Source organism: Erythrolamprus reginae, chromosome 1 (assembly GCF_031021105.1).
Source record: "Erythrolamprus reginae isolate rEryReg1 chromosome 1, rEryReg1.hap1, whole genome shotgun sequence".
NCBI lineage: Eukaryota > Metazoa > Chordata > Lepidosauria > Squamata > Dipsadidae > Erythrolamprus > Erythrolamprus reginae.
The window spans coordinates 87,932,915-87,949,627 of record NC_091950.1 but is presented as its reverse complement, the minus strand read 5'-3'; the positions used below and the strand labels follow the sequence as shown (position 1 = coordinate 87,949,627).

Sequence of the window (16,713 nt, the reverse complement as noted above, 5' to 3'; positions counted from 1 at the left end):
CTGGATCGGTGATCCCAGGCGTACCAATACTGATTCGGAGAACTGGAAAATACCACCTCTGGCTGTCCTAGATTTGGGTGTGAATGGAGATCTTGCAATATCCTTCCCTCGCCATGTGCACCAAGCCACGCCCACAGAACTGGTAGTAAAAAAAATGGATTTCACCACTGCCACAAGGTCTCTGGTGCCTTGGTGTTTCTTTGCCCTTCATCTGATGATTCTTTGCTTCTCATCTGATTGCCATTGTTTTAACCCTCACCATTTTTTTTTTTATCAAGTGCTCAAAAAGCTGTGGTTCTGGTATCCGAACTCGTCAAGTCATTTGTGCTGATGGTGATTCCAAATTCTACGGTCATGAGATTTGCCAAGAGATACAGCCACAGATACCAACCATGCTTGGGAGCTGCAATACACAACCTTGTCACATGCCCCAGCGTAAGTGCAAAGTGCTGGAATCTCAGCATCTATTTCCAGGATATCAGGGATGTTAGAATATTTATTTATTTATTTTTATTTATTCATTTGTCCGATACACAAATACATAGGAAGAAAAATAGCCATGTAGTAATATATATAACAGTAAAGTGAACTTAGAGGGGAGGATATATGAAAGAAAGAAAATATATATGATGTGAGAGAAAGGAAAGACAATTGGACAGGGGACGAAAGGCACACCAGTGCACTTATGTACGAATAGATAGGAATGCCACCGTCATAGAGTTTAACTGGTAGGCCTTTCCATTTTGCATGTTAAATTATACCACTTACGAAGCATCCTTTACAGAAATGTTGAGTTGATGACTCAGTATTCTTCGCGTCCTATGTTTGATTACTGATTTATTTATTTTTAAATGGGATGATGTGATGCATGTGGGAATAAACAAGGTTAGCAAAAAACGAGTGAACTTCTGCTTTAGTAGGTTGGATCTTACCAGTCAAACACTGAAGTCAGTAAATTAATTTTAAAAGTACAGTAATAGAGAAAACATTTTTTATTTGTGTTTTGTGGGGATTAAACGCAGACAGCTTATTCAGATCACATATGACTTGATTTATATTTTGTTCTTCCAAATAAAAATGCTAAGCTTAAACCTTAGCCATTTTTAATATCCAAAAACACATTCTCTAGTACCGGATTCTGATTTTCTTGAGTCATAACTCAAGAAACTAGAAAATCTAGAATGCACTAAAAACAACAATTGGTTTGTTGTTAAAGCTGGTGGTGGTGGGGGAGTTCATTGTCTTCTCACTTCCAGTATTATTGTTCCACAAAAATTAATATCAAGTTGACTTAGTTACTTGCTACCAATATCAAGCCAGTCAGAATTTTATTTTTAAGTCCATGTTGCTAATTTCTAAAGGAGCATCTGACAACTTACTTTCAGGAGTGAGTTCTGACTTACTTCACTGTTGGTTCATTTCTTCATGCTCCGTGTAGGCATGTATGCTTCACATGGGTGCGCGCCCATGCACAGTGCTAAAATACCAGCTTTGGCCCATGTGCAGAAGCAAAAAACAAGATGGCGACACCTACGGCACCCCTGAGAGAGCCGGTTCAGGGGCATGGCCAGCTGGCCATCACTGCCAGTTTAGCGAGTGGGAGGGAATTCCCGCTACTGGTTCTATAGAAGCGGTCTGAACCAGCAGGAACCCATCTCTGCTTACTTTGTCCTGTAAGCCACGCTTTCTGTTGGTGCCCAGATTGGGTGGGAGATGAAAGGGGCTTGGCATGACCAATCAACATAACATGTGATATTATTGGAGTTGGTGGGGCTAGGTTTGTCTTCTCAGGTTTTTTTTCTCTTAAGTTTGGAAAATTGAAAGGGCAAAAGAAATGCTTGGAGACTTACCGTACTACAGTTTAAGACACCCATTTGAAGCTTGGAAGATGTTATGGCTATGCACTTTAATTATCCATTTTGTGTATGGTTTGTCTGAGATGTATGACTGTTTTTTTTATATTAAGGGGTTTTAAATTGTTTTTAACTATTGGATTTGTACTGTTTTGTTGTTGTTGTGAGCCGCTCCGAGTCTTTGGAGAGGGGTGGCATACAAATCTAATAAATAATATTAATATTGATATTGATATTAATATTAATATTGATATTAATATTAATATTAATATTAATATTAATATTAATATTAATAATAATATTAATATTAATATTAATAATAATAATAATAATATTAATAATAATATTAATATTAATATTAATATTAATATTAATATTAATATTAATATTAATATTAATATTAATATTAATATTAATAATAATAATAATAATAATATTAATAATATTAATATTAATAATAATAATAATAATAATATTAATATTAATAATAATATTAATATTAATATTAATATTAATATTAATATTAATAATAATATTAATAATAATAATAATAATAATATTAATAATATTAATATTAATATTAATATTAATATTAATATTAATATTAATATTAATATTAATATTAATATTAATATTAATATTAATATTAATAATAATATTAATAATAATAATAATATTAATATTAATATTAATAATAATATTAATAATAATAATAATAATAATAATACATATTTGATTTATAAATCTTCAATTACTGTGTCAGCTCTAGTAGAATACCTTGAAAAATAAGAATAGAAAAATAAGAATAGAAAAAGGGAAATAAATAGTAATACAGTGGTACCTCGACATACGAGTTTAATTTGTTCCAGACCCGAGCTCATAAGTCGATCAACTTGCATCTCGAACGAATGCCTTTAGACTTTGTTTTTCGTGCCGAGATAACCGGAAGCAAGGAGATTCTTGTGCCAACTAGTGGAAGCTCGGCTCGTATCCCGAATTTGAGCTTGGGTGTCGAACAGAAATTTCGCTCGCGTCGCAGCTCGTAACTTGGAATACTCGCATGTGGAGCAGCTCGTATCTAAAGGTACTACTGTATTATCAGCATAAAAGCTCACTACTGCTACAAAAGAAAAACCCAGTATAGCTAGAAACAAAGGTTACGGTCTTTATCATCTTCCTAGGGCTGAAAAAGAGGGACTAGCTCCAGGTCATCAAGCTGGCTTTGTGCCTAAGATAGAATTTGCACTCATGGTCTCCTAGTTTATAGCCTGATGTCTTAACCACTGCAACAAATTAAGTAATTATCTCATCAAGAATTAGAAATGGAAAATCCCTGAAAATGTAGAATCCTTGCATCCATAGCTACCAGATTTTTCTAAAATAGAGCCTAAACTTGTAGTTCCCCATCCAGATCCTAATAACCAGAGAAGAACTTCAGCAATATCACTTGTTTGGCTAGAGTAGAGATGCCCAACTGAGTAGCATCCACATATTGATGATATCTGACCCCATGCCATTGGAAAACCTCACCCAGCTACTTCATGTACTAAAGAAGAGCAGAAAGTGTCAAACCCTCGGGGAACTATACAAAGCAGGTATCTTGTTTTGCCGGTATGCCTGGTCAACAATCTTAGGTTGAATTATCCACCCCACCAATGTTATCTCTGGAGTCTACTCAAGTGAAAAGACAGGCAATACTACTGCCTCCTACTTCCAACCCTTAGAAATGTTCCCCAGAGATACGACAATCAATAGTATCAAAAGCCACTGAAATCAAGTAAGACAAGGAAAGTTTAGGAAAAATTAAGGAACTCATTTCAAATTTTCCCAAAACTATAAAATACAGGAGAAACAAAGGACCTCAAGTTTTTGGCTTTACACACTGGAAGTTTTGGAGGGGATATTATTAGGGTACTGGAGAGACAAATGGGAATTCCTTGCACTTTTGTATTACATTTTAACTTATTCTCCATTTCTTGAAATTTTGCCTCTTTCTCAAGGAAAATTCATATTTTCCACTATATTTATTTTATTTATTTATTGGATTTGTATGCCGCCCCTCTCCGAAGACTCTGGGTATATACTCTGGGTATTAAAGTCTGTTTTCTAATGGTGCTTTATTTCCATCTATTTTGTGGCACCATTATAACACTGCACAACAAAGTATTGTGTAGGTTCCCTTTAAATGATGATTGTGGGAGTAGGGAGCTGTTTGTCTTTTACACAGAATAATACAGCATATTTATTTGTATTCTTGCAGAAGTTCCCAGCATGCAAGACATCACAGGGTTCAATATCAGTCGTCGGACCTTACTGACCCGCTACTATCCTGACCAAGGCACTGAAGGTTTGTTAATGCCAAGTTGGTCTTCCTTCGTCTAATGTTATTTTGGTTTTCTCTGAGTGGTTTTTTGATATTTTCCCCTTTCCTGTTTTTAAGGAAATGGAAATCTTAGAGGCTAGAGTTTTGTAAGAAAAAAGCTTTGGGCCCAGTAGTCCTTCCTTCATTTTATTTATATATTTATTATTTATTAATTAGATTTGTATGCCGCCCCTCTCCATAGACTCGGGGCAGCTAACAACAGTAAAAAGACAATATGTACAAATCTAATATTAAAAATAATGTAAAAAAACCCCCAATTTAAGAAACCAATCATTTTCCAGCATTTCTCAGTGCCAGTGCCAGAAACAAAGGTTATATAATTATGAAGATGGAGCGATAAATTGATATCTGCTTCTACCTGTAGTCACTAATGTAGTGGGAACCAGTGAGCACATTTGAAGTTGTAGAGCATGTTATAGCTGTGTGAGAGAAAGGAGCTCCATACACACCAGTGCTTCCCAATTATTTTCTGTCTCCCCTAGGAAGAAGTAAACATTTCGCACATACCCTAACTCTCCACCAGGATGATTGTTTGCAATATTTGGCACGTTTTCACCGAAAAACCTCAAGCGGCTTATCGGCATAATTGGGGTGTAATGTGTTTAAGTGACACCTTAATTTATTTGGCTTTGTGCTGTCTGCTGCCAACATTTTTAGACACAGACTTTCCTTGTCTCCCACTGTAGTCAAAGTGAAGCCAAGCGCCACATACACTTTGTCATATTTCCTCGTCTTAGCTTTTGGGAGTCTTACGTTTGTCTAATTACCTCTATCCCCCTCCCCCTTTCTTTTCATCCCTGTTAAACATTTTTCCATGGCGTCTCTTAAGGGTTTGTTATCTGCACTTCTTATTTATTATTTATTTGTTTGTTTGTTTGTTTGTTTAGTTAGTTAGTTAGTTAGTTAGTTAGTTAGTTAGTTAGTTAGTCCAATACACAATGAGGGTTTTAGTGGATATATATTTTTTCACGGGTATATGTATGTAGATTGTTCTGAGTTCGGGTTTTGCCCCGTGTAATATTTTGAGTGTCTATGCGACGTTTCGGTGAAATCACATTCACCATCATCAGGCTGAAGTTGTAAGCTTCATGCTGCTGTAAATATAGTTTGTTTGTAACTGCCATTTGTTCCTTATAAATAGTGGTGGGGGTGGAGATTTGGTTTGAATGTAGCAAATAGATTGGGTGGCTATGTTTTAATGATTTGATTGGTTGGTGGAATCACATTTAGTTGAAGGATTGACATGGTGATGATTATGATATGTTTTTTTGTTTAAGGCTGGTTTCCAAATCTCTGGTAGGCGGGACGTGTCATCTCGTTTGTTCATGCTGAGGGGGTGTTTTTCTATCTCTATGGCCTCCATGATTATTCTTTTATATACGTGTTCTGTTTTGGAAAGTAATTTAGTTTTTTCAAAGTCAGTTTTATGCCCTGTTTTTTTAATGTGCTGGACAAGGGAGGAAGTTTTTTCTTCTTTTTTGACTGCATTCTTATGTTCTGCAATCGAAGAATAAACGCCAAAAAAAAGCACATTCCCTGGGGTCTCATACACACACTCTGGCATCACTCCACGCCTGCCCAAGGGGGGCTGCCCCACTATTTGAGAAGCACTGCTATAGACAAAATAGTGGTTGTGATGACCTGCCAATCAGATACATACAATAAATCACCTAGAATATGCTCAGGGAGAGATTGCTGCTTATGGATAACACACAGTTCTAATACTTCACTGCAGATCCATCTTACAACTTGCCTCAAGTCTTCAATGAACTTGAGTGATAAATTCAAAAGGCTTTGTTAACTGTATGTCACAATAGTATTTTCAGAGTACATTCTAAGAATAATTCATGGTTATACAGAAGGCATAAGTCAAGGCTTGCTTGTAGGTGTTTCCAATGTCTAACTTAAAGATACCAGAATTTTCTCAGGCAATTCTACCTTATCTGTACTTGGTACTTAAATCATGTGCCTTCTGGTACTTTAAAAGTTTCCTGAAAAGTAGGGAATCATGTTGTCCTTTAATTGAATATATCAATTTTACCTAAAGATTATATTGAGCTAGCCTTGATTCCTAAGGCAGTAGGAATCGACTTCTTGACTAAATGGCTTTCTTGTAAATGAACTATCTTCTTCTGGGATACTATTGGTATTTTTTGGACTAGACTACACTTCTGGACTTCTTGGTGCTTGGTTATATTAAGTAAGTGCAATCCTTGTTTAGCTTTGAGGGGAGAGGGATCAGCCAAGATGATCAAGGTGCTTTCCCCTTGACTTTCACCCAAGCTTATACTTTTTTGCTCCCGTTCCATGCTTCAGGTTTCCTCATACTGATAATCAATAAGAAACTATAAATAAGAGGCAAAGGGAATACAAAATTCTGAAATCTGATTATGCTCAGTGTTCTTAAGTCTTAAATGAGTATAAAATAAGAAATGAAATGTGCCACAAGGGTCTGTTCTGGGTCCTATTCTTTTTAATATGTTTGTGAGTGACATTGGGGAAGGTTTGGTAGGGAAGGTTTGCCTATTTGCCGATGACTCTAAAGTGTGCAATAGGGTTGATATTCCTGGAGGGGTCTGTAATATGGTAAATGATTTAGCTTTACTAGATAAATGGTCAAAGCAATGGAAACTGCAGTTTAATGTTTCCAAATGTAAAATAATGCACTTGGGGAAAAGGAATCCTCAATCTGAGTACTGCATTGGCAGTTCTGTGTTAGCAAAAACTTCAGAAGAGAAGGATTTAGGGGTAGTGATTTCTGACAGTCTCAAAATGGGTGAGCAGTGTGGTCGGGCGGTAGGAAAAGCAAGTAGGATGCTTGGCTGCATAGCTAGAGGTATAACAAGCAGGAAGAGGGAGATTGTGATCCCCTTATATAGAGCACTGGTGAGACCACATTTGGAATACCGTGTTCAGTCCTGGAGACCTCACCTACAAAAAGATATTGACAAAATTGAACAGGTCCAAAGACGGGCTACAAGAATGGTGGAAGGTCTTAAGCATAAAACGTATCAGGAAAGACTTAATGAACTCAATCTGTATAGTCTGGAGGACAGAAGGGAAAGGGGGGACATGATCGAAACATTTAAATATATTAAAGGGTTAAATAAGGTCCAGGAGGGAAGTGTTTTTAATAGGAAAGTGAACACAAGGACAAGGGGACACAATCTGAAGTTAGTTGGGGGAAAGATCAAAAGCAACATGAGAAAATATTACTTTATTGAAAGAGTAGTAGATCCTTGGAACAAACTTCCAGCAGACGTGGTTGGTAAATCCACAGTAACTGAATTTAAACATGCCTGGGATAAGCATATATCCATCCTAAGATAAAATACAGGAAATAGTATAAGGGCAGACTAGATGGACCATGAGGTCTTTTTCTGCCGTCAGACTTCTATGTTTCTATGTTTCTAAAACGATTTTAAATAATTAAGTTGAATTGTCCCACAGCAAATTGTCTATGGTGAATTGGCCATGACAAGTTGTGCTGTGGTGAGGTGGCTGTAGGGAATTGGCTACATGGCAAAATGGCCATGGTGAGTTGTCCCATTCCAGTATATACGGCCTTTTTGTGACCCCAATCCACTGGTCTTGCAATACTCTTTCTGATTTCTGGAAAAAGAAGAAGGATACATTTCAGGTGAAAAAGAATAAGAAAACTTTCTTCCTCCTTCCACAATATTCCCTAATGTGTTCAGGTTTCAAATCTATATGCCAGACCTTACTACACAGTAAAGTGTAACTAAACCTCTCTTTCATTTCCACGTGTCTGTTAAGTTTTCCATCCATATTATAGGCAGGAAAGTATGTAAGTATAAAAAATTAATAGCACACTACTTTATTCTTTTGATCCTTACCGTCCCATTCCATGATTCCTCCTGCTCTCTTTTTATTATTAACCTTCTGTCTGATAACTATAGCTACAGCTAAGTAATCTTACTAGGCTCCTAGAAAGTAAACTTAGAGAAACTGTCTGCTTCCAGGCAACCAGTCCATCCATCAAACACTTTGAGTGTTTATTCCCATTTTTGCTCCTCAACGATTCGATCTGTGTGAAAGGGAAAAATAACAAGAAAGCATAAGAGGCTTACTACTGAAAGGTGTTATCTTTTGTTCCCTCCCTAGTTCTGTGAATGAAGCAAAGAGTTAGCTCAATATTAATAACTTGCCTTGGTAGCTGCTACTGGTACCTTGGTAGCTTCAAATGGTCTTTGGACCATTTCTGTTTATTCAAGACTTTTTTCAGGTTATATGCATGTACAATTAAGGAGCCTCGACTATGATCCTAATGGCATTGCAAACCAGCAGACAAAAGTCATTATTTTAAGTATGGTAGTTTTATTTTGTTGTCAAATTAATAGACTCGGTTTTGCAACTGATATTGTAGGAGAGACATGTTGGTCTTTGGTAGCCAAAAATCAGGAGTAGTCATCAGATTAACAAATTGAAAAAGACTAACTCACTTTATTAAAGGCATGGCCATCAAACTTATTATTATTATTATTATTATTATTATTATTATTATTATTATTATTTAGATTTGTATGCCGCCCCTCTCCGAAGACTCGGGGTGGCTCACAACAGTAATAAAAACAATATAGTAGTGGAACAAATCTAATATTAAAAACATATAAAACCCTATCATTATTTTAAAAAAACCAAACATCACATTCATACTAAACATAAAACAAAGTATAAAAAAGCCTGGGGGAAAGGTGTCTCAACTCCCCCATGCCTGGCGGTATAAGTGAGTCTTGAGTAGTTTACGAAAGACAAGGAGGGTGGGGGCAGTTCTAATCTCCAGGAGGAGTTGGTTCCAGAGGGTCGGGGCCGCCACAGAGAAGGCTCTTCCCCTGGGGCCCACCAAACAACATTGTTTAGTCGACGGGACCCGGAGAAGGCCAATTCTGTGGGACCTTATCAGTCACTGGGATTCGTGCGGTAGCAGGCGGTTCTTGAGGTACTCTGGTCCAATGCCATGAATTGTGACCGGAAACCGATTGGCAGCCAATGCAAGCCACAGAGTGTTGAAGAAATGTGGGCGAATCTTGGAAGCCCCACGATGGCTCTCGCGGCTGCTTTCTGCACAATCTGAAGTTTCCGAACACTTTTCAAAGGTAGCCCCATGTAGAGAGCGTTGCAGTAATTGAACCTCGAGGTGATGAGGGCATGAGCGACTCTGAGCAATGACTCCCTGTCCAAATAGGGCCGCAACTGGTGCACCAGGTGAACCTGGGCAAACGCCCTCCTCGCCACAGCCGAAAGATGATGCCTGTTAATAACATTTGTTAGCCTAATAATGTGCTATCAGTCTCCTCCTCATTTCTTAACAATTGATAGTAGAGGTCATTAGTCTAATTTAGGAATGTATTGTGGTAGATTACTTAAGACTTTCTGCATTATGATTGAGTGATACACCAAGTGATAAGACTTCTACTGTAAGTACAAGTTATCTATGTCAGGTAAGCAAGAATATGATGAGTTGAGGGGAGCTGCAGGGATAGTGGAGTAAAAGAAAATAGAGAAACCTATATGTAGATTTCACCAACACCCAACACCTTTAGTAAGAGTTTGCCCAGTGATGGGGTCCTATGGGTACGGTCAGGTACGCCAGTGTTTTTCAACCAGTGTGCCGCGGCACACTAGTGTGCCTTGAGACATGGTCAGGTGTGCCGCGAAGCTCAGAGAGAGAAAGAAAACAAGAGAGAGAGAAAGAAAGAGAGAGAGAAAAAGAAAGAGAGAAAGAAAATGAGAGAAAGAAAGGAAGAAAGAGAGAGAAGGAAAGCAAGAGAGAGAGAGAGAAAGAAAGCAAGAGAGAGAGAAAGAGAACAAGAGAGAGAGAAAAAGCAAGAGAGAGAGAGAGAAAGAGAGGAGGGAAAGGTGGGAGAGAGAAAGACATAGAGGGAGGGAGGGAGGGAGAAAGAGAGCAAAAAAGAGAGGAAGGAAGGAAGAGAGAAAGGGATGGAGAGAGAGAGAAAAAAGAAGGGAGAGAAAGAGGGAGGGAGAGAGAAAAAGAGCGGAAGGGAGGAAGAGAGAGAGAAAAAAATTGTCCAAACTTTTTTTAGCCGCCCCCCTTCCCCAACTCAATGTGCCCCAGGATTTTGTAAATGTAAAAAATGTGCCATGGCTCAAAAAAGGTTGAAAATCACTGAGGTACGCAGTACCGGTAGAAAATTTTTTTTTTCTTTTTTTCCCTGTGTATAATTTTAGAAGAGCTGTGCGTGTGTGGGTACATATACATACAGTTTATATAGTAGATGTTGTGATTCAGCCTGAGGCTCCTCAGGGACCGGCTGGATCTCTGCCGGATCCATGCTCAGAGGAGGAGGACAGTGAACAGGAGGGGGAGGACCAGGCAGACGGGGGAGAGGAACGTCAGGAAGAGGAGGAGGGAGAGCAGCCTGAGACCCACGGGGGGGGGGGGGCTCTCCCCAGCTAGTAGCCTGGATTCATTGGATGAGGACGCACAGGCTATAATAGACATGAGGCAGCGACGAGCAGCTCAAAGATGGAGCCAATTAGAAAGGTATTTCCATCCCTGAATTGGCAACAGCTGGGTTTGGGTGTGGTTCTCCTCAGCAGGGTTGAAAAGGCAGACCCGCCCTTACAGTCTTGTGGAGAGTTATCAACTGGGAGTCCTGTGACCTTGCTTCGATTCTTGGCGTCCCTGATCTTGGCTTGTGGCCTAGAAGGCTGAAAGACTTGGGGGAGGCGTGGGTTTTATTATCTCCAGTGTTGTTTTTGCCAGCAAGAATCCTGTTTTATTGCCTGGCCTTCGTGAAACCTCTGTGAAGCTTCATCGTGTTCCTGTCTGTAAGAAGAGTTTTTGTTACCTGTGTTTGCTTTCCAGTATATAAACTGCCTTTGCTTTTTACCAGTGTGTCTGGCTACTCTTTTTGGTTGCTGTTGGCATCTGGGGGGACCCAGACAGAACAAGTAGATAATGTATATTTTTGTGTGCCTGTGTGTAATAGGTATGTACACATATGCCATATATACATAGAATTAAATAGTATATTTTGGATGTTCAGTAATAGTAAACAGATAGGGAAATTGTATCTCTTTGAGGCGCGGGGAAGCCAGGCACCCTAACCCTTGATGTGAGTAACATCAAGCTGGCCAACTTTAAACCAGTCACATGACCTTTAAGCCACCCCTGGTCACATGATCATCAACCCACTCCACCTGGTCATATGGCTGGCAAGCCACACCCACAAAATAAGCCACGCCCACAGTGTGGTAGTAAAGCTTTTTGTAGCCCTTCACTGAGTTTGCCCCAATGAAATCTGATTGTAAACTATACAACATTGCATATTATGTTTTCCTTGAAAGGTACAAAGGCCTTTACTATATTTTTCAGTTTCCAGACATGAAAGAATAATCCAAACTGGCTCTACTCATCGCCGGGGCCAGCTAAATGAGAGTCCTCGCTCCAATTTCTTACCTCTTGGAAGGGATTCTTACTCGGATTCTTCCGTGTCTCGCCGGTCCCATTCTTATCCAAACGTTGGTGGTAATGGTCAGGACTGCCACCATACTCCTCATGGCTGTTGTTCAGATGGCCGCACTGCTGCAGCAGGTCCCTTTGGCCAAGGTTGCCCACTTGATTCTTGCCATCTGAGCAGGTAGGACCAGCTCCCTGAATGAGCAATTTGCAGGCAAAGCTGATATATTGGTTTGCTTTAAAATATGTTAATGTTTCTCTCACCCAGATATGGGTGCTGCCCCGATGGAATATCACGTTCCCAAGGACCTAACCAAGAAGGGTGCACACAATACTACAGTGATGTTTACATAAGCAGAAATCCTGTTACTCCCGCTCCAACAGTAAGTGGGGCAAAGTTCTACATATTCTAGAAGACATTGGAATATACAGTAGTTATTTCCTTATATCAGTGTTTCCCAACCTTGGCTATTTGAAGATATCTGGACTTCAACTCTCAGAATTCCCCAGCCAGCGAATGCTGGCTGGGGAATTCTGGGGGTTGAAGTCCAGATATCTTCAAGTGGCCAAGGTTGGGAAACACTGCCTTATATACAACAGCTGCATTCATCCAAAATCAGGGCTGTGTCCTGAGTTGCAGAAATCCTGTTACTCCTGTTCTAACAGTAAGTGGGGCAAAGTTCTATATATTCTAGAGCAGGGGTCCCCAACCACCGGGCCGCGGACCAGTACCGGGCCGCGGAGCATGTTGCACCGGTCCGTGGAGTCAGCAGCTGCCGGCCCTCATGCCGCCACCCCCTCCCTCCAGCGCTTCGCCTCCCGCCGGGCAAGAGGCCTCGGGAGGCAGGTTCTGCCGGCCACAGGACGATGGATGGGACAGAGGGGTGGGAAGGACCGAGAGGCTCAAGCCTCTTTTGGCTTCTGCCGCGGGGCGCTTTTGCGTTTTTGGCTGGGGGGAGGCAGGAGGGCCAGCCTGACCCCCTCTCTCCAGCGCTTAGCTCCCGCTGGGCAAGAGGGCTTGGGAGGCAGGTTCTGCCGGCCACAGGACGATGGCGGGAAAGAGGGGCGGGGAGGACCAGCACCCCCATGCTTAATCCCGTCCCCAACCACGCCCCTTTCCGCCCCCACTGGGCCATAGAAAAATTGTCTTGCTGAAACTGGTTCCTGGTGGAAAAAACGTTGCGGACCACTGTTCTAGAGGACATTGGAATATACAGTAGTTATTTCCTTATATACAACGGCTGCGTTTATCTAAATCTGATGCTTCCATAAATATCTGCAAATTGAATTAGGTTCAAAAGTTCATCAGCTCTTCTGCCGCTCCAGGTGAAATGCTAGAGAAGATTCCTTCCATCTCCACAATTCTATGATTTTTCTATTTTATTGATTTGATTGATTTGATTTGATTTGATTTGATTTGATTTGAATGCCGCCCCTCTCCGTAGACTCGGGGTGGCTCACAACAATAACAAGAACAATGTAAGAACAAATCTAATAATTTAAAACACTAAAAACCCCATTATTAAAAGCAAACATACACACAAACATACCATGTATAAACTGTATAGGCCCAGGGGAGATGTGTCAATTCCCCCATGCCTGAGGGCAGAGATGGGTCTTAAGAACTTTACGAAAGGCAAGGAGGGTGGGGGCAGTTCTAATCTCCAGAGGGTCAGGGCCGCCACAGAGAAGGCTCTTCTCCTGGGTCCCGCCAAACAACATTGTTTAGTCGACGGGACCCGGAGAAGGCCAACTCTGTGGGACCTAACTGGTCGCTGGGATTCGTGCGACAGACAATTCCTCTACAGACAATTCCTCCAAGTTCTCGCTAAGATACAGCAAAATATTATATAGTGTTTAGCTGTCTTTCACAGGGTGTAATGGGCTATTTCCATTACATTAAAGTTAGCAGTGTAGCTTTTTGATATTTTATTATGTAAGAAAAGTATAACTGAATTATGAATTATTTTTGGGATTTATTCAGTTGAATGTGCTACTTCATAAGCCCTTTTGAATGATATACTGTAATCTGAATAACATCTGGTTTTCTCTAAGAAAACATTTGGTTTCCTCTAAGAAAACATCTGGTTTTCTCTTGCTCAGCAGCTGCCAACAGAAGAAGAATGCAGAGGTTCTAGATATGGTTGTTGTTATGACAACATTGCCTCTGCTCTAGGGCCTCAAGGGGAAGGATGTCCCACAAGACTCAGTCAATGTAAGTGACATTTGTTTTTTTGAAATGTACCTTCATATTCAGTATTTTCTAGCAAAATGTAAGCAACCAATGGAATCATTTTGGTGGTATTTTATATGTATAGGTAGTCTTGCTTAATGATGGCAATTGTCGCCTCCAGTTCTGTCATTAACCAACACAGTCATAAAGCACACAACAGGACTCTGTTGACTTGTGATGGCAGTTGCAGCAGTTCCAATTGCCATTGTTGGGCAGATATTGTGTAGTCAAAACATACTCCAGTCTATGATCCCTATGTGATCACCAATACATTTCTGTTTTGAAGTAAAACTTGTTCAGGCTCCCTGATAAAATCACTTGTATAAACATCACATGATTCCTTTTTGTGTAGGGTTTCCCAACCTCGGCAACTGCCCAGTATGAGAACTTCCAACTCCTATAATTGTCATCAATGGCTCTGTAATTCTGGGATTTAAAGTCCACGCATCTGGGGATTGCCAAGTTAGAAATTACTGCTCTAAGGGAAGCAGATTCATGCAGGCATGGGGAAAAAAAGTATAGAAACATAGAAACATAGAAGTCTGACGGCAGAAAAAGACCTCATGGTCCATCTAGTCTGCCCATATATTATTTTCTGTATTTTATCTTAGGATGGATATATGTTTATCCCAGGCATGTTTAAATTCAGTTACTGTGGATTTATCTACCATATCTGCTGGAAGTTTGTTCCAAGGATCTATTACTCTTTCAGTAAAATAATATTTTCTCATGTTGCTTTTGATCTTATTCCCAAAACAGTAACAATGTAGGAACCCAAGAAATTGATAGCATAATAAATAAAAAATATACAAATATCATTTCTCTTCTGGCTTTTGCCGCTAGCTTATCCTGCCCAGTGTCTGTTACCCAGTGCCCATGGTTCCTGCACAGACTGGACTATACGTTGGTATTTTGTGAGTGAAGTTGGGAAATGCAATCGCTTTTGGTTTGGAAGTTGCCATGGGAATAAGAACAACTTTGCGACTGAAGAAGAATGCATGAAAACCTGCCATGAATCCATGGGAAGAAGCTATGTGAGTCCTCACCATCATGCTGCAAGTCCTAACGTCCATTCTAGTTCTCAACTGCAAGAAGGGAACACAGAGGTAAAGCCACAACAGTTTGGAAGAACTATAACTCATAGAACAGGAAATGAAGGTCATGGTGATAGGGCTTCCTCCAATCAAGATGCCTTGCCTGAATCTGAGCAAGGAACTAGCTTGCTGGAGAACCAGCCAGAAAGTTCTCATCACTCAAGAACTCTTGATGAAGTGAAAAGGGACACAGTAGATCATTTGCATGGTTTGAGTGAGATTTCCAGACACTCAGAGAAGCAGCTGACTGTGAATGGCCAAACCACTCAACATGAGCGTGAAGAGTGGAGGAGGGAAACTGGAACAGATAGATTAACACGGGGAAGATTTGGGTATCAAACCCCACCAGAGTCTACTTTTCAATATTCTCTGAACAGGTACGTATTTGCGTTAACATGGAAATATTGAAGAGCTCTTGCTATTTTTTTTTAAAAAAACATGCTTCATATAATTTATTATCTAATCCTCTATGCATATCCATTTTGGGGGACACTGCTGCATATCTTTCAGGATCTTCTTGGATGGACCAGAATCTTCTGCAGTGGAGGCAGGCCTAGGACAAAGCATCCGCCTTCTCTGTAAGACAGACAATTCCCACTTCTCTAGAGTTGAATGGCTGAAAGACGGACAGCCGATCTCTTCGGATAGGTAGGTCTGACCCACTGAAGGGCTGCATAAAAATTTATTACCACACTATGAGCATGGCTTGTTTTGTGGGTGTGGCTTGCCAGCCATGTGACCAGGTGGGAGGGGCTTGACAATCATGTGACCAGGGGGTGGCTTAAAGGTCATGTGACTGGCTTTAAGGTGGCCCACTTAATGTCACTGATGTCCAGGGTTTGGGTTAGGGTGCCTGGCCTCTCCTTGCCTCAAAGAGATACAATTTCTCTATCTATTTACTATTACTGAACATCCAAAATACAGTGGAACCCCGACATAAGAGCTGCTCTACTTAAGAGCAACTCGAGATAAGAGCTGGGAGGGGAGAGATATTTTTGTTCTACTTACAAGCCCAAATTCGAGATACAAGCGCCAAGGAGCTGTCTCCTGAAGCCAAACGCTAACTTCCGCGTTCGGCTTCAGGAGACAGCTGCGAAGCGGCGCGCGTGTTTTAAAAGGTTGCAGCCGGCCTGGGGGGCTCGGGGGGGTGCTTGCAGCTTTCTTTCTTGCTCTTTTTCTTTCTCTCTTTTACCTTCCCTTCCTCTATTTCTTCTTTTCTTTCTCCTTCCCACCTTCTTCCCTCCCTCCCTCCCTTCACTCATTCCTCTCTTACTCTCCCCTTTCATAAGTTTCCTTGCTTCCTTCCTCTGTTCCTGTCCCTTCCCCCTTTCTTTCTTTCTTTCTTTCTTGCTTGCTTTCTTTCTTGCTCTTTTTCTTTCTCTCTTTTACCTTCCCTTCCTCTATTTCTTCTTTTCTTTCTCCTTCCCACCTTCTTCCCTCCCTCCCTCCCTTCACTCATTCCTCTTTTACTCTCCCCTTTCATAAGTTTCCTTGCTTCCTTCCTCTGTTCCTGTCCCTTCCCTCTTTCCTTCCTTCCTTCCCACCCTCCGTCCATTCATTCACCCATTCCTCTCTTGATCGCTTAAAGCCAGTCCCTGGTGCAAAAAGGGTTGGGGACCTCTGTCCTACAGGACTGGGTGGCAGAGAAGTTGAACATATGTAAATTTAAAAGTTTAAGAAAGTTTACAAGTTAAGTGAAAGAAACT

The 16,713-nt window shown here is 40.5% G+C and overlaps 1 protein-coding gene across 3 annotated transcripts in view; it reads left to right on the top strand.

The window, feature by feature from the left end:
* PAPLN (papilin, proteoglycan like sulfated glycoprotein) overlaps positions 1–16,713 on the top strand; it is a 123,013-nt gene that overhangs the window by 83,622 nt on the left and 22,678 nt on the right. For 2 of the 3 annotated variants that reach the window (XM_070758230.1, XM_070758238.1), the window contains 7 exons: positions 279–435; positions 4,114–4,200; positions 11,597–11,861; positions 11,949–12,063; positions 13,784–13,895; positions 14,757–15,384; positions 15,518–15,655. In XM_070758230.1, coding sequence (XP_070614331.1) covers positions 279–435; positions 4,114–4,200; positions 11,597–11,861; positions 11,949–12,063; positions 13,784–13,895; positions 14,757–15,384; positions 15,518–15,655 — 1,502 coding nt within the window. The remainder of the gene's footprint in view (positions 1–278; positions 436–4,113; positions 4,201–11,596; positions 11,862–11,948; positions 12,064–13,783; positions 13,896–14,756; positions 15,385–15,517; positions 15,656–16,713) is intronic. The other variant, XM_070758222.1, reaches the window with a different exon arrangement.